Source organism: Poecilia reticulata, linkage group LG6 (assembly GCF_000633615.1).
Source record: "Poecilia reticulata strain Guanapo linkage group LG6, Guppy_female_1.0+MT, whole genome shotgun sequence".
Classification (NCBI taxonomy): domain Eukaryota; kingdom Metazoa; phylum Chordata; class Actinopteri; order Cyprinodontiformes; family Poeciliidae; genus Poecilia; species Poecilia reticulata.
In genome coordinates this window covers 26610991-26636960 of record NC_024336.1, presented here as the reverse complement: position 1 = coordinate 26636960, position 25970 = coordinate 26610991, and the positions used below count along the sequence as shown (strand labels likewise).

The window sequence follows — 25970 nt, the reverse complement described above, 5'->3', positions numbered from 1 at the left end:
CTTATAAATGGAACATATTCTTCCACAAAATTGTGAGTTTAAATACTTTGTTCATGTTTTCTGTCCAACAACAGAATGCAGTAGGGCAATCGACAAAAAAAAAAATAAAACAAACTCAGTCAGATAACAAACCAAGTTACTTATTTAACCTGCTGCAGCTTTACTCCATCTCTAAACTCAGTGGTGAGGTCAACCTACCTGAAGAAGTACCAGCAGCATCTGACTCCATGTATTCCATTGTATTCTACAACTTCCCTATATATTTCCTTTCTGAAATGCTTCAAAACAATAAATTCTGCACTCCCAAAGGCTGTCCAGTCTCATGAACCTGTCACTCCCACAGCGCAGCACTGGGAGCTGTGAAACAGCCCATGCAGGCTCTGCAGGGAAGATGAATAGGTGGAGTTGTTGACAGTAAAGAGGAGTACGACATTAAACTCTCAGACTATTGATCGGGGAGCACTGATTGGACGGAGCTCCTGCCCTATAGAGCATCACTCACTTCACACAGGGTTTCTATTTTACCGATGTTGCTGACAACGAGGGTAACAACAGAGGATATCCTCCACTCACGTTAGAGGGAGAGCCATATCACATGGACAGAAACATTCAAAACTTGTCACAAATATGAAAGCAATCTGTGTATGAGAAGCATCTGTCAACATCTGATTAAGTCTGGGATCTGAAGTGGAGTTAAATGTGAGCATTATTTTTAACCTTCACCACTCTTCCCAGAGTACATTTTATTAAGCGCGGACAAATTATTCTTGTCACTTCACAAGCAAATAAAATAGATAAGAGTTATAAATGTGTCGAAGCTGATGAGCAAAATCATTGACATATTCATTTTGGCCACGAGGTGGTGCTGTAGGAGCGGATTTCAGGGGATCACTGTAGCACATCCTGACGTGGATGTACCTTCAACGTTTTGACAAGAATAATAAAAAAAAAAATCTCTTTTTCATGCTTCACAACGACAAAACTTGTTTGGGATTAATGCCATTCCCAAACAATTATTTGATGCAGTCAAAGGAGTGATTAAATATATATACTTTATTTAAAAATTGTAGGACATTCCATGTGTTCATCCATCAAAATGAAGAATGGTTACTTACAGACATACATAAACACAATAATATACATAAAACTTGACTCACAATGAATTTCCTCAAAGAAATTACTATCAAATTAAAACTCAGTTTTTTTTATTTCTACTTATCAAAAAAATTGAGTCTCTGACTTCTTGTTTTTTTTTAATTCTTTGAATTTACATGATTTTCTTCATCTGAAGGGAGTACAAAAAATTGCACTCAAGTAGACCAGCACTGCTTCATATTATTACATAAGTAAAAGATAAACAAAGCCATCCAAGAAATTACTCAAATAATAAATATAAAGCTATGTGAAAATTTGGGTATTTTAATGACTAAAATAAAAAATGCATGTTTTAAAAAGTAGACATCATTATAAATTATGTTAACATAATTTAGAAATAAATCTAGGCACAAGGGATATTTTTTCTATTGTTTTTTCTTTCAGCAAAGGTAAATCATCACAGAGTATTTCCAGTCACAACTGTTTGCTGTATATACGCTTGAACTAGGCTCAATAGAGATAAAATAAAATTAATAAAATAAAAACAATAATATTTCACATTTTGCCAGCTACAAAAAAGACAACTTTTGTCTTTCATTTGTGTTATATGTCATATTTTGACCACGTTAAAACCAAATGCGCGTGACGTCATCGGCGCTTATTAACGTACCGTTATTGAACGTAACCGACGTAACATATTGGCTTTATCAGTAAAAGCTACACAAACAAACGGGCAAAGAGGCGTGTTGAACTCTAGGTATCTGACTTCTGGGGAGATTTATTTTCCAAATGCGGCGCCGATTTAATAAAAGGTGCGGAGGGAAACGGTTTATTATGTGACTCAGAGAAGCAGCTTGGCTTGTAGCGGTAGCTTAAACTAGGCGGTAGCTAGAATGCTAATGTCCACCCCGGGCTAATAGCAGGAGCCGCTGTTAGCTAACGGAAACGGTATGTCCGCTAACCCAGCGGCTGTCAGCTGGAGTAGAAGCTGCCGCTTCTTTTGCCTTATTTACTACGCATACAAGTTGTGACTGGCCAAATATCCTATTAGGTTTCTGGTTTAATTAATTGGAGAAACCGAAAACTAATTTTCTACGCCGTTCTTTTACTGCGTGGAATAATAAAATAATTCCAGAATGGGAATGTGCTTACCGTGCTTTGGTGGAGCAGCTGACGACGTTGTTGTCACCCCGGATCCTGTAAGTTAATGTAATTAATTACATTTCCTGTTGGATATGTCGCTATAGATAAGCCAGAATGACATACAGAGTAACAAAGCTAAGAAAAATGTGTTTTTATTACTCTTTGTACTGAAAAGATCCTTATTAACGGGTTTACAGTAAACAGCGACATACTATCAGGGCTTCTTCACATGATTGTCATTTCATAGTTTTCTGTTCATAACAGGAGACGAGGAGACAACAATTGGCTGAAGCCGCTGAGAAGAGACAAAAAGAGGTCAGTAATGAGTGGTTCCCGTTGCAGATTTTGAGTCAGACAGTATTTAGCTAAGCTGGTTTTATTAACTTAGTGGCCTAGGGTCACGCCCATCATGTCAACATCGACAAGCCGTGTTAAACCAACAAAAAGCGGTGCATAGTAAGGTTTGCTGGTTTGCTTTTTTTTTTTTTTTTTTTTTTTTTTTAACACCTGCTGTTCTCAAAAGTTTATAGAGCAACATTTTCCTGTAGTTTTAGGTTTTCTGGGTTTGATTTAAGTGTGGGCTTTGACTGGGTCATTCTTAGACATTCAGCCCTGACTGCGCATTTAGGGTTGTTGTCTTTCTGGATAGTAAACTCCAGCCTCATAAGTTCAGGCAACATTTTGCTTGTAGACCAAAAATGTAAATTTTGTTCTTGTGTTAAAATGGTTTTTCCTTTATGGATTGAAAAGTGGATTACTGTAGATATTTTTTTTTCTTTAAACTTGCAGTCAGTGGTTTTCCTTCCTCTGGATGTTTCTTTGTGACCTGCACATGACAGCTGTACAAAGATTTGGCTACACAAAGACACACTCTGTTAAATAAGTGACTTTTGAAGGATTTTATTTATGAATGTTGGATCAAGGAAGGTTCAATATAAATGCACATCATACTTTTCAGATTTTTATTTGTAACACAAAAATCTTTCTTTTCATTTTGCTTAAAAAATATGTTCCAATTTGTGTTGACTGATCACATATAATAAGCCTGTGGTCACAGACATAAGTACACCGTTTCCCAAAGTATTCTTATCTAAAATATATTGACGATAAACATATTCACCTTCATTAAAAAAAAAAAAAAAAAAAAAAAAAAATGCCACGGTATAAAAACAGTCCCACCAGTGTGCCATAAAGAAAAAAAAAAAGGAAATACTTCCTCTCTATATCATTTTTCAGCCATGCTATTCATGTACTCAAAAAGACATTTCTTGACTATAAACATCTGAACATTTGGTAACTTGTATTTAAGAACTGCTGTGCAGTGTGGTGAGCATTTTTCTATTGTGCAGAAAAGACACTTGCAAACCAGTAAGAGCCATGCTAAAGTTAAATCAAGGTAAGTCAATTCAGATGGAAACGAAAGCCAACCTCTGAGGTTGGCTAACACTTTTACTGCCACATTTCTCTGCGCTCAGTCACTGTTATGTGTTAACCTTTACAGTTCAGGCTGCTGCAAGCAAAAGCACAAAGCTCTAACCCACCGATGGCGTAGACAGCGCACCAAGAGCTGCTGCGTGCGTCTTTTTACTGCGATGCCTTATTTGGCGGTTGAATGCGTGCACACTAGATCATGCCTTTTATTCTGAAAGGTTGCAGCTGAAACGGAATATCCTGTTGAAAACACATATGCATGCCTGTGTTCACAGTATTTCTAGCATTCAGTGAAATCAGAAATGAGCATTGCCGTTTTCCCTCCACTTCCTCTCTGACTTCCAGACGGCGTACAGGGGTGTCAAAAATCCAGAAGCAGTTGAAAGGAAAAGAAAGAAACAGGAAGAAACTGAGAAGCAGGCGATGACCACGTCTGTGTCTGGCGGCGGTGGACTGAAGGTACGTTCAGCTTTGGCTTCATGCTTCTTTCTACGCGTTTTAATTTTAAACTTTGATGGTGTCTTTCGGTAAAGCTGTAGGACATTACATTGCAGTAATCCTTGCCATAAAAAGGGCTATGATTGTTATCTCTGACATGTATATTATTGAACTTTGATCCCGATAACATTTACAGCAGTATTGTATATGCAGAGGTTTCATGTTGGATGTGTAACCTGCTCTGTTGTTTGATCTTTGTTTTTGTCTTCAGTGGCAGGTCGGATGAAGTTCCTGATGGAGAAGTTGGACTTAAAATGTCCAAATCAACATGAAGTCTGTCTGCTGGATTACTTGAAAAAGTTGGAACTGCTGCCCGGTTGAACCTTTTCTTTTTCTTTTTTTTGCTTGATTTTATGTTACAAACATTTGATTGTCATCACATCAGGCAGAAAACTAAACCGTATTTGCCAAGTTATAAAGGACAGGTTGACGATGACGCATTACTATTCAAACCTCCGATTAAACATGATTATATTAATAATATAGGGATGTATGCGATTAAACAGGGCTCATCATTCAAAGAATGTCTTTTAAAGAAAATGAGTCATCCGTTTTAGAGATCGCAGTCGTTTATTTTTTGTAATTTTCTTCTGTAATTGAGATGTTTTTTTTTCCTCTCAGTACTGAAGCAGGTTTAGGTCAGAGCGACTTGGTAACATAGTAACTTATGCGAACGTGACAGTTTAAAAGCTGAACCATGTGTGCTTGGTGACTTAGGCATGTTGATGACCTTCGCAGTGGACAGGCCTCCGACAAACATCACCTTTCTTATAAGGAACACAATGAATGACGTGTTGGACTTTTTAAATTCATTTTTTGTACTGGATTGTTTAAGGGGAGCAAACATGATTTCAACTCTGCTCTGCTGATGACACGATTTCGTTGCCACTTTGATTATTCTGCTGACTTCACTCTCAGCCACTATGATAATATGCATCAGTGATAAACAGGCCGAAATATTTTCCAGACCAGACTCGCCCTCTTCACCCTTGTGCATGTGACCTTCAGCACTTTATAAATCAGTCATAATCCTGCTCTATTGCACTGGTTGAGCTTCTTCATTTGAATTTAACTGTAAAGCACTAATATGATTTGGATTGACTTAAAAACTAGTGTTACTGTTTGTTGTGTGGATATGCCACAACTTTAAAATTAATTCAGTAGTAATTAATTTTCTCTACCATTTGTCACAGCTTTTTTTGGAGACTGCAGCTTTGCCTTTGTACTCTCACATATGGTGCTGGATGACGATGTAGTGAATATTCTTCAAAGTGCTTCACTTAACTGAGATCTTTTCTTAAAGCTGCCTGATCCTCAAAAGCTTCTGGTGCTCTTGCCATTTTGTAGGACAAAGGGTATAGCCAATGGCACTGCTACAGTTAATAAAGCACATTTCTGTTACGTGTGTTTGGACTCCAGATGCTGATTCCTGGTTTTACATCTCAACACATAATGACACCTTCTGACTTTGTGTCTGCAGGGCATCAGATGAACATTTACAGATGTTTTAATTACGAAGCTCATTCAAGGTTTTTGGTATTTGCAAACAAGAGGAAGTTGTCACAAACAATGAGACTTTATTTACAGCTTACTTAAAAAATTGGATTTTCACTTCTAAGAAACTTGGTAGTTTTTAATCATTATTCTTAGTACAAAATCAACATAATAGTCCATAAAAAGTCACATATCAATGAGCTCAGCTTTGATACAGGTACTGTCTGTTATTGTAAAACTCCAAACCAAAAGTCGGATTGTTTTCATGTTGATCTCTGTTCTACCTCTAGAGGTCAGTAACTCTACGCAAAAAGAAAAGCATAAGTAGCTTCTCAAGTCAAAAAAACCCCCTGTGGTTCAGTTCTGTATTGTTGAAATAAAGATTATGCCACAATTTAGACATTAAATCAATTCAAAGTGGGTATGTTGCATGTAGTGCAAGCACTGCTTACATTTAACCTAATCAGAAATTCATTAAAAGAAATACTTTTTTGGATTTTAGAGAAATGTTTTCTATTTTGCAAAGACACACAATCTAAATCTTTGTTGTTCTAATATATTTGTTAAAATTAGTTTGAAACATCAAAATATTGATACTTGTGGAATATCTTCTACCTACTGTGTTAAAACGGCATTAATGACAAAATGTTAGTTTCACAGAGGTGCTGATGAATCCATCTCTACATGAAAAGGATGAACTTCTGCATGTCGACTATCAGATTTAGACGAGATGCCTCTGAATACTCACTGAAAAGAACCTACTCTTGCTTTAAGTATAACTAACAAAACCAAATGTCACAAACATCTACAACTTCCTTGCTAAGCTCATGTTCCACCCACTACACTAATTATCAACAAAATTAATCATGAGAATTTCCTAAGCTAAAGAAAATAAGATAAAGCACAAAATTAAACTGAAAACTATACGACCCAAGATTTAAATTTTTTTTTCCACTGCACCCTCAAATAACATTATTTTACAAGTTGGCTCTCTCTGTGTTTCCTCCACGTCTTTGCATAGCAAAGCCCCGTTATGAGAGTGGGCTTAAAAAAGTCACGCACAGGCCATGTCCAGACCAGAACCACTCTGCGGTGGGCCTTCACTTCTTGCTGCGGTAGTGGGCCGCCACCACCAGGTAGCTGTCTGGGGCGAGGTCTTTGATGTTGGGGGACTTGGTGCTGATGGGGGATATCTTTCCCTCCACTCTGGAAATCTGCAGCATGCGGCAGGGGTCGTGTTTCAGCAGGTAGCTCTCGAACGTCTCCCAGCCTCCGCCGACCCGCACCATCACATGCTTGTTGTGCAGCATCTGCAACAGGAAATTAGCGAAGCTGGTTTAAAAAGTCATTCAGAAACAAACATTTATGTAACAGGTTTACCTGCAATCTGGATGAAAATCTCTGTAATAAACTTCTTGAAAAGTACAAAAGGCTTTGTAGGAGAAAGTCTGCAGTAACTGGGAAATTAATTAATGGCCATAGAACGTTTACATTTCGTCACATTGCAGCCACAGATTTGAAAGCATGGTAAGTACGGCTGTAAAATATCCAGCCAGTTTCTCCACTCAAACTCTAAATCTGTGCTATGTTTGTCTCACAAGTCTATAAAGTGACTTTTATTTTTTGCAGCAATTTTTCCTTAGGATGTGACACCTGTCATATCAGGGCACATTCCCAAGGTTCGCTACCATGGCAACATCACCCATTATAGTAAAAAGAAATAAAACACGCCGCTGTATTAGATGATCAAACGCTCGCATTCCCAAGAGACTGTGCTCATAAAACACGTCTGCTACGGAGCGAAGGCTTACTGCCACTTTTCCTCGTTGGCACTTCATTGCACCTCAGCACCAAGCTTGTTTACTGAAGGAGGGTACATTAAAAAATCATAATGCCTTAATAAGCTTTAAAGAATGACTAAAACAGTTTGATAAAAAAGGATGGACTACCTAGGAAGGACCTTGTCACTTCGGTGTGGTCAGATATGAGGGTTCTTGCCCTCCAGCAGCAGAACATACAACATTTATAAGCCTCTTACAAGAATCAATCTAGGGGGCAGCAGTGGGGCAGCACTTCCAATCAGCTGCACTGGGCCCGGGGCTTTGTTACAGTGCACTTAATGGATCTGTGTGAAGCAGCGAGGTTTCAATCATGCTGCTCTGGGACATGACTCCTGCCTGAGACCAGTCCTTCATCAGGAACCCAGAGGACAGCGGAGGCCCGGGGGCCGAGCGGGGACAGCACCGTCCAGAAACACTCTGAGGTTTCTCCACCGTCTCACGCTCAAACAACAAGCAGCTCATTTGCTCCTACAGTGGGGAAGGTCAGTCGTCACGTGAGCACCAGTAGTTGACTAATATGCATTTTTCCTAGGACTTCTGACTACTAGATGGACAAAAGACCTGAGTGAAGTGACCTCCGTCCCCCAAAACCTTCTTCAAATTAAACTGAATTGGTGTCAAACACGTTTTAGCCGCACAAACCAGCACAAACGTAAGACAGTCGAGTGGCAAAAATTTCATTCGATTTTGTAAACGTGGACTGGTTCGTTGACCTTTGATGACCTCTGGAAACATTAATATCTTTAAAATGATAGTGGTACAAACAAGACATTTTGCTGCACAAACGCAGCACAGCAGATTCACACCAGATTTCATTTGACTTGGCTTGTTGACCTCTGACGACCTATGGAACTACTTGCTAATTTTCACAGAAGTCATTTGTTGCACAAAAGCTCAACGTTGATTTCGTTTAACTTGAAGGCAGCTTTACTCAGGTGGACAAAACAGACTCTAAGTTGGCATAAAAAAATTGCTTGTTTTTTTTGCAGCTGACGGCCACAAATGACGGCTGCAGTCGAGGGTGGAATGTTTATTTACACAAACAGCTTGCCATACCCCAGCTGCTTACAGACGCTGACTGGCCTCACTGTAGCAGCTGCTAGCAGGGAGACCATGTGAGGAATGTTAATTAAAGCATCCTCACCATAAAGAGAGCTGGCTGAGAGACAGAGCGACAGTCGTTTAATGCTCGTTTTACTTGGCATTATAAAAACGCCTGCTCTCTCTCTGTTACGAGATCTCTAGTTATTGTTCGGGATTTTGTTTGGAAAAACAGATGATTTCAAGCCTCTTCAGCTCATTTGTGCTGCCAGCCGCAGAGATAAAAAGTAGACCTGACTTTGGAGAGTGTATGCTGCGTACCAGATTGATCTGGATCAACACTTTTCGCCTGTTATTTGTCCTTGGTTGCTTAGCAACACATTGGAGACTAAACCAATGGGTTTTAGAGGCATTAATGGTTTACATTCACGCCGTGTTATTGTGGCTGGAATTCTTTCATCTTAGCAATTGCGCTCTGATTGTCGCCACTGCAGATTATTTCATCAAAATCTTGCAGAAAAGTAGAGATGATTGGGTGGCAGGTCTAGATTTGAACTGCGCTGCAGTTTATTGGGCCGGCAGCAGAGGACATCCAAGAGGAAACTCTCGTTTGCACGCCTGCAGATCTCAAACATACCACTGGCATGAATCACATAGTTGGATGTGTGAATCCTGGATGTGGGTTGCCAAGTAACCAGAATCCCAGGAGGACAGATTCTCGTTCTCATATCGGTTAGCCTCAATTTATCCTCCTCAAATACCAGGCATCCCTCGGCTCATGGACAGCTGAGAAACATTTACTGTGCTCACAGCTAATTGTGTTCCTCAGATCAAATAGAAGTTTTTTTTTGTTTGTTTTTAACGATTAAAGTAACAGCCTGGCAATTCGAATATGTGGTTATAGGTGGATGTTTATTTTTCCACACAGCAAGAGTGTGGCATTATCTCTGATTAAGAGCTTACAACGATGGTTGGCTCAGAGAAAAATTAGGATCAAATTTATCCAGATAAAAAGAGTTTGCTGATGTTTGAACCATTTGAAACACACACACTTCATATATAATCAAAAGCATTTTCAGCGCACAATATTGAGAAAAGATTTTGGAACTTCAGGAAAATCCCAACATATAAAGAGCCAAGCCAGAAATGACAGTTGGACGCATTTGATGGTCAGGCCTCAGGCTGCGCCGCTGCATGAGAAACCGTTGTGCAGTTGTAATGATCGCAACCACCTGGAGCACATTAGAGGACCGCTCTTGTGCGATACATTCAGAAATGCTGCTGAGCTGGTATTACACCAGGTAGGAGCAATTTATCAGGCCGACAGGACAGAAATATTCTGTTTCTGCAGTGAAAGGCAGAATCTGTGGCAGATAAGTTTCAACTCGGTTGGAATGAGTCGAGAAAAAACATGTAAACTGCATTAACACCTACGTCACAACTTGCAAATGTAGTGCCAAGTAAATCATTTCTCCTTTATTTTAGATTCCTAATGTATTTGATTTGTTGTACTTTCTGAGTATAACAGAGGTTAATTTAAATGTTTGAGTTCTTGGCTTTTAAGCTTAATTCACCAGTTTTTAAGGGATTGTTGGTTAATCAGTTGGAAGAACTCTGACCTACATGTTAAGATTATTGTACAAAAATGTGTCTTTTTCATTCCTTGGTCATCTGAGATTTTACACTTCTATCATGTTCAAAATAAATGGATAAAATAAAATGAGCTTCATGTATTTGGATATATTGAACTTCAAATATACTGCTCAAAAAAATAAAGGGAACAGTTAAACAACACAATATAACTCCAAGTAAATCAAACTTCTGTGAAATCAAACTGTCCACTTAGGAAACAACACTGACTGACCTGACGAGGGTCCCCGTTGTCAATCAGTGTTGCTTCCTAAGTGGACAGTTTGATTTCACAGAAGTTTGATTTACTTGGAGTTATATTGTGTTGTTTAAGTGTTCCCTTTATTTTTTTGAGCAGTGTATATTCATCTTCAGCTGGATGACTGACATTTGGAGGCAACCGGGTCCAGTGAAAACTAAACACTGCAGTTGTTTATAGAAAGGATTTATGGAGCTAGAAGAACCACTGTTAATTTTGCTAAGCGAGTAATCCAAAGAAAAACACACAATTCTAGTAAATACTACATTTTCTGAAATTTTACAGTATACAGTGTAATATTTATGGCGAAGGTCCTCAAATTCAGGCCTTGCCGGCTGATTTCCTGCGTCTTTTCAATGTGTCCCAGGTTCTAACGCACCTAAATCAAATGACTGAATTACCTCCTCATTGTGCAGAGTCCTGCTAAAGACCTCGTCATTCAATTCAGGTGTGTTGAAGTTACAGGACTCTAGTGCTAGAGGCCAGGATTCAAAGACCCCTGATTTATGGAATACATTTTTTATTCTGGTGACATTTAAACTTGATTCATTTCATTCAGGCATTTCCTAAACTCACCCGTATAAAGAGCATCTTCTCTCCAACACGGTATCGACCCTGCGAATGTCTTTCCACACAGAACTTATTTGCGCACCTGCAGGGCGGATCGTTAGCGATGTGTCTCACCTGTAACACACAAAACACTTTTACACATTTTTCTGCTCTGATTTGAAATGCAAAAGTGGCCCGTGTGTGACTTACAGCATCATCCAGGAGCTTGCCTGCGCCCTTCTTGGACGAAGTGACTTTGGTCGTAGTTGGAGTTGAAGTCGGTGTCGGTGAAGAAGACGGGGAGGAGGATGAAGAAGGGGACGAGAGGGGAGGCGGAGCCGGGGATACGGGTGATGGGGGAGGTAGAGGTGCCCTTTCTTCTTGTTCAATCTCTTTCTCCAGTTTTATAAGGCCTGGAGGCTCCACATTGTAGCTAAATGTGAAAAAATAAACAATCAGATGAATCATATCGAGGGCCTAAAAACGACAAAAAAATGAAAACGGAGCAAAACTGGAACAAACCGTGACGCTATCCGACCCAACTCTAGTAGACAGAGGCACACCTCTCGCGGCTGCTTATGCAGAACTACAGGAAGAGAGCAAAGCTTAGCACTCAGTTTTATAATGAGACACAATAAGGCATCCAAAAAAGTACAAGGCAATGAGTGAAGATGAGTGGCTTGGTGATGGTGAATAACACATAAAAACAAGCTGATGGACTCCATGCATTCAAAAGTCACTCAACTCCTTCATTCTCTTCCCTACAAATTACATGAAAGTGAGTGAATCTGCCTAAGTTTGAGATGGTCGCTTTAACCTCCACCAATGGCAAACCAAGCAGGAAGTGCGCAGACAAAACGACACAATAGATGTCACACATCCAACCATGCGATGCAGAAAGGAGATCCACTGTATGAGAGCAAACCTGGGTGTCGACACCTCTACTGCTGAACTCATAAGTTTATCCAAAGAAAGAAGGACAGAAAGAGAAAGAAATCCATCAGCTACTGTTTCTGGAAATATTTCCACAGATTTTAATCACAGTTGCATGTCTGCAAGGCTAGAAGGGGATTGTAATTCAGTGTTAACCTCTGACTCGGTATGCTGCCTGACCTCTAGAAATTAAATTATCTGCATACTTGACAATGATAAACCTTCAGGATCAAAATGAAAAAAAGAAAAAATGTGGTAAATGACCCTGTAACATTCTGCACCTTATCTTGAGGACATTTATTTGGAGTAAAATAACATGCAAGGGAAAAAGGCTTGAGACAACGAAGAGAAAAATATTTATAGCTGGAGAATAACGCAGACAGCGTTGGCCTACTTTTTCACTTACTCACACATTCATGTCCGTGTCATGTCTGTGTTTTAATTCAGACATTCTTCTCGTCATGCAGAGTTACTCTCTCCACAGTGGAAGAGAGGATTGTGAGGTAAACAGTCCATTCTGCTCACTATTGTACCTGCACAATCAATGCTCTGAAAGGAGCCAGAAACCTGAGTCCGGTGTCCTGGCAGTGCCAGAGTTGGGATCTTTGTTAGCGCAGCCAGATTGTCCTACATTCGGATTTGGTGGCGGTCTGACACGAATGGGGAAAAACCCAGTTCAACTCACCTAAGCCCTCAGACTCAAAGAGACATGTTTCACCCACTCCGACCTCACGGCACCAGGCCAGGAAGTTGGCTGTGTTGTCCCGAGCAAAGAAAGAACCGGAGGGAGCGCTCTGCCGGCACGGGATCCTCCGATTGGGGATTTTCTTCTGAAAGTACAAAGAAGAGAAAACACACAAGTAAAGAATTAAAATAGTATTTATCTAAATGATTTAAGATGAGATTTTTTTTCCTTGCACTTCCACAAGTTTTTGTCTTAATGTTATCTTTTTATGTATCCTTCCCCATCCTTGTATATTCTGTTGATTTTATGGAAATGCTTTCAAAGTGTAATAAAAAAAAATGACTTTTTTAGTTGCACATCCTTGACATTCCTACTATTTCAAAAGTAGAGAAAGGTTTGTGTATTTTGTATGAAAATGGTCATACAGGAAGTTAAAACCAAATTTCTTTCATTGTGTTGTCAACAATTTGTCTGCCAAACCGCAAAACCTCTTTGAAAGACAAAATGACCATCTGGTTTCCTTAAAAATGGAGATAGACCACTGACCTATGAAACACGTAAACCAGAATTCAAAATGTTCAGATCAAAAATTCAGATCATAGTGAAGCGATTCAGTTTTTAAAGACGTTATTATCCCAGCAGAATGATTTGAGTAAAAAAACTCGACTGGGACAAGAGCCACATGCAGAGGGAGAACATGCAAAGTGCAGAGAGAGAGACCCCAGACTGGGACCGGAGCCCAGGACCGTCTGTCTCACTGCAAACCCAAAGCTCCAAGATATTTAAACATCATTTTCACGGATCTATTTGTGGTTGATTGAGGCCCGAAAAGAGATTGAGGTGTATTTTGCCCACGTGTGGCCCAGTCCAGTGTTTTGATTGAGATGAAGTAGACAGCAGTGTCTCCTCCATCTGCTCCGGTTTCATCCTGGTATCTGAGAGCCTTTTCTTTGTGGATCAATATGGGAGATGAAGGCTCTGAAAACTGGAGCTACTTTACCAGACCCTCCGTGATTTAGGATCAAATGACATACTTATGGGTTTCAGCCCCCACGCGGTCCGTTCACAGAGATTTATGCGCCTTACTGCGGTTTTATGAAGGATATGTGTGTCTGCGCTTCGAGAAAGGTGCAGTGAGCTCATGCAGGAAATATGCAAGCTTTTGTGGGTATTTTTCATTTCATTCCAGGCTCTTTTTTAAACCTTTCTTTTTTCTTCACTCATTTATGTTCCTCTATTATTGAACATAGCTGTGGAAAAAACGCTTGCCAATGGCATTTAATATGCCAGTCAAAATGAAATGTATTTCTGCTGTGGCTTGTTATGTTATTATTGGCACCTTTGTGTGTTTGATTGCACATAAGGTAAAGAGCTTCATGAAAACATTATTTCTGAACAAATGGGAACATAAAGAATAAAACAAAAATACTTGAGTAGCGCACAGGAGGTTTAAGGCAAATTGTTATACATCTGTTCACATTTAGTGCATATGTTGAGTCATACTTGTGTTATTATTATATATTTTATCTGTCTGCTCAGCATGCTGTGGCCAGTTACTGAGTGATTACAACACGGCCTAATCAAAACATTTGCAGAAACTATCTGCAGTTTTCTCACCTTGAGATCTGTGCAGCTTTCTTCCCCAAATGGATAAATGCTCCACACATCTTCAAAATGTGTTTCTTATTGACCAGATATAGTGTTTTCTATAACAGATTTAACAAATTTAAAGTCTACGTTCAGCACATTTTATGTTCTAACACATTAATAAGTGGATGAGCAATAATGGGGCAACAGGTCTATTTTATCACCAGCATCATGTTTCAAAACCACAGGGATGTACAGTTGTGGTAACAAGAAGAATGTTATTTTAAGTTTTTAATGAGGCATCCCCGCAATTAGTGAATCTAATAAAAAACGTAAATAAAATCAAGAACTAGCTGCACTAGTTAAGAGTCGTTACTAGCAGGCTCAAATAAAAACTAGCATGTTTATTGATAGGTTTTAAAATGTTCTCAACCGCATGTTTTGTGGTCATCTACAGGCCACAAGTTCATGCAAACTGGTTAGGTTTGGATAACATTTTTACACAAAGTCCACATTCTCTAAAGCTAAAGCTTTTTTTTCCCCAGGGTTGTTCCGTTCAAAAAGCAGCTTTGATTTACATTTGGGATCATTGTCCTGTTGCGACACTCAACTGAGTCCAAGTTTCACCCAAAATGTAAAACATCTTCAAACTAACCGAACTGAAGCAAGTTTTACGCTAGCAAAGGATGAGAGAGTGCTAAACAAGAAAAAGCACTGCTCCAAAACCAACAACCTCACTGCTGACAGAAAATCGAATCTTTCCTCTAAAACAAAGCCAACTTTGCTTTAGAGGAAAGATTTATGAACAGACAAGAAGAAGATTGAGCTGTTTGGCCACAGGGACAAGATATGTTTGGACGACTTCAGCTAACGTTACAGTAGAGCAAGAACCAAATGCATAGAGGAGGTAGTTGGTTTTAAAATTAACCTATTTACTGAACAAAATATCAAAAACCAAAACCTTACAAAACAAAAGTCCAGGTTCCACTACAAACCTTTAGTGGACTTTAAGTTTGAATGAATTCAGTTTCAGCTTTGTGAGCTTGAATCAGCGTAACTGGGTCGATGCTGCTGCGTTTAGCTTTTATTTAGGAACACACAGGCAAGGAAGCTAAATACTGAGCTGCTTGAACATTCTTCCCTCATTTTTCCATTTGTAGAAGCCTCAACCACTTCGGTTTGTTTATTTTTTCTGGCTCATCATGTAACTAATCTGTTGGCAATTAGGCTAATTAGCAGTGAGAGGTCTCACCAGCTGTTTAGTATTACAGAGTTAAACCTCACTGGCCTTTTTCTGAACCATCTCAAAAGTGAAGCCTCAAACTTCGTGGAGTCTGCAGATTTCACAAAGTTTTCAAAGCTTTATGTTGCATTTGTCCTGCTTTCAATCACATATAGCACTAATCTGAACTGATCATGTCTGTATTATGCTTTCGCATTGGAATTTAGCATGAAAATTAAGAAATCTTTTTTATTTGTTGTATCTACAACATCTAATTTATGTGTTCCTGTCACATGAGCAGATAAGACTTGACTTCTACTGGAGTTCACTTAGACCCACCTGAGGGTAAAAACTGCAGCTCTGTAGGCGACTTGGAAAGCTTCAAGTGGCATTAAACAAAACTTTATGGAGCAAGAAATGTGGAAAGCACGCTGTTCTGTTGTTAGGTTCTGACATTTACGCTGACGTGTCTTTTAATTGTGGATAAAGAGCAACATATGTTCACCGCAAACGATCTGAAAACCTGAGACGGCTCTGCTGTTTTTCTTCTGCTCTCAACAATCAATGTGCTCCTTTATGTTCAGTAGCGTCTCTGCTGTCCCACGGTCGTTGACCTCAAGTATCTCCTCACATCTGTGCTGCTGCGCTCACACTGAGATCAGGAGACCCTTCGTCATCAGAGCGGCAATGCCCCAGTGCAAACATCAACAACTCTCACAGAAGAAGCCACAAAAGATTCTTTGCCTGACAGAATTAAGTGAAGCTTTTGTAAATATATTAAAATCAGGATTTTATATCTGTATTTTACATATGTTTCAGAAAAAAAACCCATGCATTTACTTCATAAAAACATATGCTGTCATAAGAGAAACTGAAATGACTCTGATGACATTGAGATTAGCAGAAAATACAGATATCTACTTCCAAGGTTCATGAAACCCTCACTCCAAAACCTTTAGCGCAGTTCTTCCAATTCTCCCAGGGTCTGTGGGGCCCCGCTAGTTAACAAGCCTCTACTGCTTATTTTTTTCCCCTTCATTCCACCCTATTGGAGACAGCAAAACCCCATCCCCCACCTTTACTTTCTGTATATTTTTTTAAATCGTGGAGCTCTTGGCAAAGTTTGTATTCATCGGTCACGCTGATCTCACTGAATTACAGCACCTAGCCAAACTTTTTCAGTTCTTGAACTTCTTCTTCTTTTTACATTTTACTGTCGTACAGTCATAAATTTGAATGTATTTAATTAGGATTTTATGCAACAGATCAACACAAAACGGTGCCTAATTTAGACGTATGATTTTCCTTATCTTTTTTTTTTATTCCTAAGCCTGAAAGAAAGTGTGGCGGCCATTTGTATTCAGTCAACCAGCTCTTGCTACAAATTACAGCTGTGAGTATTTTGGGGTAGGTGTCTACTAGCTCTCCACATCTAAAAAACTGAGATTTCTGCTGATTTCTTTGCAAAATAGCTCAAGCTCACAGAATCTCAACGGTCCGGGCTTTGACAGGACCATTCCAACACTCTACATTGATCTAAATAATTCCCTTACACATCTGACTGTATACTTACGGTTGTCTCCTTGTTCGAGTTTGAATGCATCACCACAGCATGATGTTGCCAGTCTGTCGCAAAAGGCTAGATTTGTTTTGTAAATGACTGATCGCTACCTGGTCGTCAATTTCTTCTACCTGAGCTGTGTTTCTCTGCAGCTTCCCTCAATGTCAGAGTCAATGTCAAATTTATTTAAATAGCACTTTTAAAAACCAAAGAACCAAAGTGCTATTGTGTTATCGTTAATGAAAAGAGAGAGAGAGAAAAAAGGTTTGTTTAAAGATTTAAAGTTTAACTCAAGTGAATATTTTTGTGATTGGGAAAATTTAGACAGCAATTGGTTGCCGTATAAATTGGGATTTTTAGGGAGGTAACAGAGTAAAGAGGTAGGAATACATGCACGCCACACATCTAAGACATTTATTTGTAAACAGAAAAAAAAGGTTAAAACCGTGATAATTTTCTTTCCACTTAACGTTTATGCTCTAATTTGAGGTAGTTAAAGTAAAATCACACTGAAGCACATACCTGTGGTTGCAAAGGGACCAATTGTGAAAAACTAAAGAACAGATCTGCAGGAGAAGTTAGTCTTTGATTGAAGATTTTCAGTCTTAATGCCCAGTAATGCTTATTTCAGTTTTACCGTCAGAGTTCAGAGATGCTGCCTGTAATGAATTTCGTTGTTTTTCAAATCGCAGAAAGCGACCTTTGAGAACTAACTGGAGCAGCATAACTCTTACTAAATATTAATCAACAGTTTTAGAGGAGCTGCTAAAAGACTCAAGACTGAAGTGACCTTTGTCCCATCTGATCAAATCAGTGAACACTTATTTGTTCATTTTTTTCACTCTGGAGCGCTGCTCTGCAAAATCATTCACAACGAAAATAAGTCTGGGAACACTTTCAGCCACGATTTAACTTCCAAATGAGTATTTTCACCGTAATCTGTCTCACGCCATCGCACTGCGATCCTCCGATTTCTCTCTACCTTGCTGTTGCCAGGCTCATGCAGGTCTCCATTACTCTGCCTGAACTTCTCCTGCAGCGTCTCAGCCAGCTGGCACAACAGGAAGCCATTGTCTAACCGATCCATGAAGCTCTCAGCGGTGATTTCCAGACCTGAGCAGGGGACACATAAAGACAGGCAGACAGTCCAGCGCCATAAATCCATCAAAAGTGTGCTCATTTAAAATATACGTGAATAAAAGAAATAAAATTCAATCTCCTGTTCATTCCTGAGCCTGATGTAATGCTTTCAACTCTCCAGAACTGCTTTAATGATCAAGCCTCGCTGTAGGTTTGTAAAACCTCTCAGGAGGCCAGAGTGTAAAATATAGATTATGAAGAATTTGGGGGATTTCCTGGGAGTCCAGTGGCACAGAGGAAGACTCCGTTTACCCAAAATAAAGCCTTATTATGCTGCAGAGTTGCACATACATATTGGTGATCAACATGTGGCGTCCACTTGACCGACTTCCAGAGGACCATACTTTTGCGGTTAGGTCATCGTGAAATAGGAGGTAGTGGTAGGGGGTGGGGGATTTGTCTGTGGAAAGAAACTGGAGAGATTTCTTTTTTAATCCCATTTCTGTTTCTTATAAGAGGAGGGGTTTGGGGTTCCATGTTTAATGAGTTCCAAATGTTGCAGCTGAGGCCCAAAAAAAGAAAGAGCTATTGAAATCTTGAGAAATTTTCTGCAAGTTGCCGTCTTATGCTCGACCCTCGACCCCTTACTGTGTGAGCAACACATACTGCCACAGAGCACTGATACAAATATTTCAACCCAAGTAAATAAATCGCCCCTTAGGTTTGTCCAAAACTCTCTCAACCTGAAACTGCAAACAATTAAAAAAAAAAAGTAGCTCAATGAATTCTGCGAAAGCACATTTGCTTTAAAAACCAAGATGTCTGCAGGGTTTACAGATCCAGGTCTCTGGTTCAGCCGGTTCTAGAGCAAACAGACGGCCAGAGATAACAGGAAAGATTATTCCCTCATAGCTTCCCATAAGCCGGAGTCTGTTACAGGAACTCATCCTGCATGCAGTAAATGTAAGAAATAACTTCAGAGGACATCCCCTGGAGAAACACCCAGTTATTAAACATAGCTACACGTAGACAAACATGGCTTCAGTATCTCTGAACATTATCTGCAGATCCGGTTAGAAGTTTACATCCACTCATTATGGGAACAAATGTCATATTAATGTGGAGGATTTTAATGATGCGTTTAAACTGTTCGTTTTGCAGGATGAGATGATTTAACACCAAACTACCTTACAGTAAATTCTCATATCTGATATTAAACACAGGCTAAAATATTAACATACACCTCCACTAATATTCATTTAAACATCCCTAAATAAGTTACAACTCAGTCCCATATTCTCTAGTCCTTATTAAGCACCTGTTACAACCCTGGCTGGATATTTGCCACCTCTTTTTTAATCAGAATTGATCAGTGATCAAATTATTGATTTCCTGGCAAGTATTCAACTTTTAAGCACATGACTTCTTTAGGGTTGAGATTGAAATCAGCTCTGATGTGTTTTTAGTTAGAAATGTCCTGCTGAAGCCCCCAGTAGTGTCCAAGTTTCAGCCGACAAGCTGCTGATTTGAAGTGAAGTTGACACATTTTTTTACAACTCAATTCCAACAAAGCTGGAATAAATAAAAATATAAATAAAAACAGAATGCAGTGATTTACAGATCCCTTTCAAGTTACATTCACTTGAATTCCCTTCACAGACATAATATTTAAAGTTCAGTCAGAAAACTATACATACACCACTGTTTTTTATTTTTATTTTTTATCAGACTTTGTAAGATCCTCGCGGTGGATTGGATTCAGTAAAAACGGATGTGACTTAAGATACGTTGGGTTTGTAATCGAAACTCATAATTTCCAACTTTGAGTTGGGAAAATCAACTGGAACACACCACGAAGTTGGATTTTACACCCATAATGGCCGTTCCTTTCATCAACAACAGTGAATTGAAAATATGTTTATTCTACAAGATACACTAAAATCAATGCTACATGTGGTGACTGCAACTCTAAACTGGACCAATTAATGTGGAAAGTAAGTCTTAAAACAATGTTTATAAGAAGTCCTATGATCAATAGCTACTTGGGCGTCGCCATGTTGGAATCTCAGCTTTGTTTCTGTTAACTGGAACTGGAAACCAGCATTAGACCAGCTTGTTTTATAAAGTACTTTTAAGTGTTTTAAACTGGAGTTATACACATATGAAGTAAACAAAGCCAAAAAGCTGACTAAACTATAATTTTAATGTCTCTAAAACTCATAGAGTCATAAAATACAAAACTGCATTGGGTTATGGTCCCTAATTTAATCTCATTCAGATTAGATTGGGGAGCTGCATGTATTCACTTCTAATTGCAGTGATTAAAAACTAAACAGCAGCACAAAAAACCTCCATACTGCTTATTCGTTACCAGTGGCTCTGCATTATTTAAGAAAAGCTAATGATGTCCATTATTCTCTTAAGGTAATGTATCGAACACTGACTCAGGGTCACAGTTTGTTGACTCGAAAATGGGTTAGTAATGAGAATTAGATTGATTCCAGCTTCCTGTAGAAGTATTTACATCAGCACTACCACTTAAATTATGTTAAAGACAAAACAAGGAGGCTAACAGTTTTTTTTGTTGTTTTTTTTTTGCAGCATGGTTGCATTCAGAGGTCAGTGTTTCAAATGAATTAGCAAAACAGCAAAATATGTGTAGGGAGAATAAAAGTTTGTGTCCAAATAAACTCATAATTATCCAAAACGTCAAAGCGTGAAGATAAGCAGACGTTATTAAAATAATAATTCTGACTGTATCCACATCACCTGGATGCGAAACGATGCTCCAAATGAAGCTATGCGCTTTACATATACAGATAGGATTTTCACCAGCCTATTTTAGACTAATATGAGTATTAATAATGTTTTACCAAGAATGTTGCTGAGCCACAGGGCGAGGTCCTCCTTCATGGGAAGCAGGCTGGCTTCATGTCGACTGGAGAGCCACTGCTGGTACTGCTGCATGTCTGTCAGCCCCGGACCGCAGAGCTGCTTTGGGCTCACCGAGCTGCACATGGTCGCCTGCTGATTGCCTGGAGCACACGGTGAGGACCAAAGATGATTCAATTAAAAGTTACATCAAGGGCAGTAAGTCGAAACTGAACCAAAAACAGCTGTAGGAGACATTATTTCGAAGTGTTAAATGAAATTTGAGTTCTAGTTTGGCTTATTAAACTTTTTTGTGATTTTTACTGAATCCGCACAGCATCGTCCAGACTTATGGGAACCTCTGGTGAGATGTGCAAAGGCACATACGATAAATACATCATCTGTTGCAGGAGTATGATCCAAAAGAATAGAAAGCAAACAAAATAACAGGATGCTACATTTTTGCCATTTTAAAAGAGCCAAAAATGATAGAAACAGATAAGAGCAATTATTTCCCTGTTGAGGATTTGGTTTGGCTTATTTTGCAGGTTTGAAGCTGAAAAAGTTCCAAGTCATTACTGTATAGACCATGTAGTCACATATTTTGTTAAAGAAACACAAAGATTTTTCTCTATTTAATATGTTCCTTTTCTAACATCCTCCTCAGTCTTTGTAAGACTTTGTAAACCTTGGTCCTCGTATGGCCCTGTTTGCCATAGTTTCAGTAGTTTTAAACTTTTTTAAGTTTCACTCTCAGCAGAAAAGAACAAATTTCAGGGAGTAACAAAAGCACAAAAAAATCAGGACACATCCACCTTACTTCAAAGGCATGTTCTTTTGTCTTCCCGATTTTGAGAAAAGTTGATCTTTTTTTTGTCTACATTTGTTCTGCATGAAGCGTCAAATATTGGCTGTTTGCACAGCTACTTAATCTCATCAGAATCCCTTCGATTAGATTACACCAAACCGTTTCCCTGTTCTTATTCCATACAACCACAGTTATTAATTGATGAAGTTAAATGATTTGAGAAATATAGCTGCTAATGAGGCCAACTTTCCTAAAAGGAGTGAAGGAACAAATCCATTCTGACTGCTTTTATCCTCCAGGTTGAATCCCGGTAGGGATTACAGCGATCTGAATGCGTTAGACAGCAACATTCCTCCTCCCTCCTTCATCGGACAACGGACACTTTCATACGGGCTCGACTCAGACAATAGCAGTTTTATTAAACAAAGAGCTCTTTGAGTATTCCCTGCCACCAGTAATGGAGTCTATTACACCGTCTGTCTCAATCCAATAGTCAGCGCCGCAGCAGAGTTTGCATGGATCAATAGCTTTTGACATCGGTAATAAAGCTGATATTTAAAAACAGGACTTCATTCCATCTAATGGTGATGTCACTGATAAACAAGACATTTCTCACATCTGTTTTTAGTTCCCAGTTCACTGTGTGAGTTGTTGCGTGAAAATCATTCAGTTTTCTGTCAGCTGTCTCCTTTAAGGAAGCAAATAGCCCCCAGATGTAAGCAGAGGAAGAAACCACAAAGTTCAGGCTGTGATTGTCTCTCTGAAGTAAACTGAACAACACTGTGATGCAGACAGACAGGAGACAACCTCACACTCTATTAATACCTGAACCACAAAGCTTTCAGCTGCCATTTTATTTTCTTACTCTGCTGGTTTAGTTAAAGGAAGCTGGAATAAAAGGCTTTATTTTTTATCATGAAAACACACGGGCGAATTTCAAAGGTTTCCATCCACACTGGAATACCTCACATGACTGCATGGCATGCAAAAAGCAGACGTATATGATACTAATTACAAAAAAAAACACCTCTTTCATACAAGGAAACAGATGCCATAAACAAATTGTTCAGGATGGCAGAGGATTTCTGCTCACTGCAGAGAGAGAGAGAGAAACACGACAAAAAGCTGCGAAACATTTCAAGGTTCCTTGTCGGCGTGCAGCAGTAAAAATCACACTGCTGTGACAAAAACAGACATCAAAAACCTTGGAGTCTGAGCAAGGTCATCTCATCTCAACAAGGATGACAGCTTCTAGCAGCATACACAAACCGAACGCTGGGGCTCTGCAGTTACACGCAGGTGCGACATTCCCATGTGAGATGTGTGGACGGGTGACGCAGCAAGGTCACCGGAGCTACTTCATGCAGGTTCCTGCATGGGTGCTGCATGTAAATATGCAGTATTTTAGTCACATTTTTAATCTATGATGTTCTAGGATGAGAAATATTCATGCAAAAAACTTTTCTTAGATTTTGCTGAAGAATTGTGAAACGATCACAAGACTTTCCTTTGGTCACTTTAACTCCAACTTTGTGTTTAGAGTCAGCGTCCAGCTGGAAACCAAACCTTCGTCCCAGTTTTTGCACCCTGTCCTTGTCAATAAAAAGATTCTTCACAGCATGATGCTGCCACCGCCATGTTTCATGGGGAAGATGGTGTTTGCAAGACAACATTGGGCTTTGAATGCAGGCAAAAGCAGTAAAATGTTGGTCTCGTCTGGAAGACATGAAGGAAACGCTGGAATTCTAAAGGAAAAACTTTTCGATAAGAGATTTTGTGAGGTGTATAACCAATAGTTGCCCTGTCAACAAATTTTCTCTCTGGAGATCTCTGGTGAGAAAATTATGCTCATAATTAATACTCTCCTTGCAATCAGTTAAGAGGACGGCCATTTCTTGGTAGAATGTGGAAAACGCTTTCCGTTTTCAAATGATGCATTTAATACTTATGTGACTTTAAGTCTCTGGTTGAAAATTCTCCACAGCTTCATTCCTGATCTGTCTGCTCCGATCCTCGCTCCTCTTGATGCCGTTTGTTCAATAATGTTCTGTAACAAACCTTTTTCAGGTGAAAGATTTTGGCAACCATGGATCATTTTCCCTCCACTTGACAGTTACGCTATTCAAATCAAGTCAAATCAAGTTTATTTGACTTCAGCAGCAAGGCCGTTCATAATGCTTTGCATCATTAAAACATAATATAGTCACCAATTAAGAACATTACATTTTCTCAAGTGACATCATCAAAATCATCAAGCAAACACACATCAGATATATTGATCAACAATCTACCTACAAATAATCAAAGTCAACTCTAAACAAGCAGGTTTTGATTTAAAGGAAGTCAGTGTTTCGGCTGTTCTCCAGTTTTCTGGATGTTTGTGCCAGATTTATGGTGGATAGAAGCTGAATGCTGCTTCAACATGTGAGCAGCAGCATTCTGGATCAGCTGCAGCTCTGATTGACTCTTTTGGCAGATCTGTGAAGATACTGTTGCAGAAATCAATGCGAAGATGGAGGAGTTTATCTCTCTGGGACATTAGTCCTTTAATACTAACGTTGTGTTGGTCACTCACGTAAAACCCTGATAAAGTGCGTTGAAGTTTGTGGTTGAAATATGAAAATTTCACTATAAAGGCAGAATAAAAAATGCAAATTTTTTAGAGCAAAGACTCCATGTTTTGTAAAGTACTGTGATATTTATGACCAGAATATGAGAACACATGATTCTCAATGGAACATTGTTAGACATACTTCCTGCCTCTCACCACACTGTTAGTTGGCTTGTTTGACCTCGGGCCCAAAAAAAACACCACTCTGCTATAAGACATGTTTCATATGACATGCAAACTTGACCTGAATTTGCAAGATTCAGGTCAAGTTTGCATTTAACATCTCAGAAGATGTTTAAATGAACAGATACATTTTGTCATTCTGGAAGGATCTCTGAACTTCCGCAAAGCCATTAAAAAGCGTCACGGTTGTTGCAGATTGCTCCAGGAAAGGCATATGGATAGGAATCCTGACTGCGTATTGCCTCAATTATAAAACACAAAAGTGTCTCTGTGCTGCTAGCTCACACTGGCCTCCACTTCTTCATCCTCCTCTACAACAGCAAACTTATCCAGAGGTGGGATCACTCAACTAAACTAGGGAATTCTGCAAAGTTTCCACAGGAGATAAGCTTTGCTTGCACAAACCAGAATATAGCAGCTGTTGCAGCAACTCACTGCAGGACAAACTCTTCTGCATAAAATATGAAGAAAAAACCCCCTGTGAATTATATAAACATGCACAAGACAAACAAAAAGTCTATTTTATATAGATTTTTTTTAAGATGCAATGATTTTTTTTTGCTGCTAATTAGCTTTTGCCATTTCGTTAATCAGTTTATTTTTCATTATATGTTTTCCAAAACATCCAATAAGCAAAATGCATTAAAAATACAACCACATGTTCAATTACAAGTGAAAACTTTGATGTTGTTTCTGGTCTCTTAGCACTCTCCGAAAATTATTTTAAAGATTCAATTGCAATAACTTTTTTTTTTTTTTTAAAGTTGTCTCCGTCTTTACAACCGTGACAAATAAAAAGAGCCACAAGAGTCAGTTTGCCAGTCTGGAAATAAGATCAAGGGTGAACGCCTAATGACTTCTGTCTGAAATTCAGCAGAACGCTCTCATTAAAAGGCTGCCGCTGAAGCAACAAAATGTCATTATCTGAGTAATTCAAGATGCCTCTCATTGCATTAGAGAAATGAAGCAAAAATAAATGAAATCTTCTCTTCAGGAAAGACTTAACCAGCATCCAGCTTTTGGCTAGAATTTTTTTTTCATAGTTCATAGTTTGGTAATAAATAAAAACAAATTCAAAAGAAGAATCGATCTGACATGAGACTTGAATAGTCAAAAGCTCACCCTTCAGCTCACTCGTCCTGTGAGCTGCTCAGTCCCAGTTTTCATGCTTCTCCGACGGACAGGTTGCTCTCCAAAACACTGAAGCAATGTGAAGAGGTCTGCGTCGGAGCGCACTGCACGGAGATCTGACAGACAAACACAAATACTCACAGCACGCTGCTCTTGTTGCTGCTGCTGCTCCTGCTGCTACTGGTGATGATGATGGGAGGGAAGTTTAATCCAGCTGGTCGAGCCTCCCTCCTCCTGTTGCCTTCATGCGAAAGAGTGAGACTAAAGTAATGTCGTCTGGTTCGTTTGGGTAGAAACGGGCTGGAATCAACATCAAAG

General features: G+C 39.2%; 2 protein-coding genes across 3 annotated transcripts; one reads left to right on the top strand and one right to left on the bottom strand.

The window, feature by feature from the left end:
- The first annotated feature begins 1767 nt into the window (after window positions 1-1767).
- svip (small VCP interacting protein) lies at window positions 1768-5568 on the top strand. The gene is made up of 4 exons (XM_008412048.1): window positions 1768-2294; window positions 2503-2553; window positions 4015-4128; window positions 4379-5568. The coding sequence occupies exons 1-4, from the start codon at window positions 2232-2234 to the stop codon at window positions 4391-4393; spliced, it is 243 nt and encodes an 80-aa protein (XP_008410270.1). The 5' UTR covers window positions 1768-2231; the 3' UTR covers window positions 4394-5568.
- Window positions 5068-25970, bottom strand: gas2a (growth arrest-specific 2a). Of its 2 annotated transcripts, XM_008412046.2 has the most exons (9): window positions 25794-25970; window positions 25644-25721; window positions 20922-21083; window positions 17951-18081; window positions 12599-12743; window positions 11503-11566; window positions 11191-11413; window positions 11008-11115; window positions 5068-6971 (listed from the first exon to the last, which is right to left on the bottom strand). In XM_008412046.2, the coding sequence occupies exons 3-9, from the start codon at window positions 21064-21066 to the stop codon at window positions 6762-6764; spliced, it is 1026 nt and encodes a 341-aa protein (XP_008410268.1). In that variant the 5' UTR covers window positions 21067-21083; window positions 25644-25721; window positions 25794-25970; the 3' UTR covers window positions 5068-6761. The 2 variants fall into 2 exon arrangements, with proteins under 2 accessions (XP_008410268.1, XP_008410267.1); XM_008412045.2 differs by lacking the exon at window positions 25794-25970 and having other exon boundaries at window positions 25644-25766.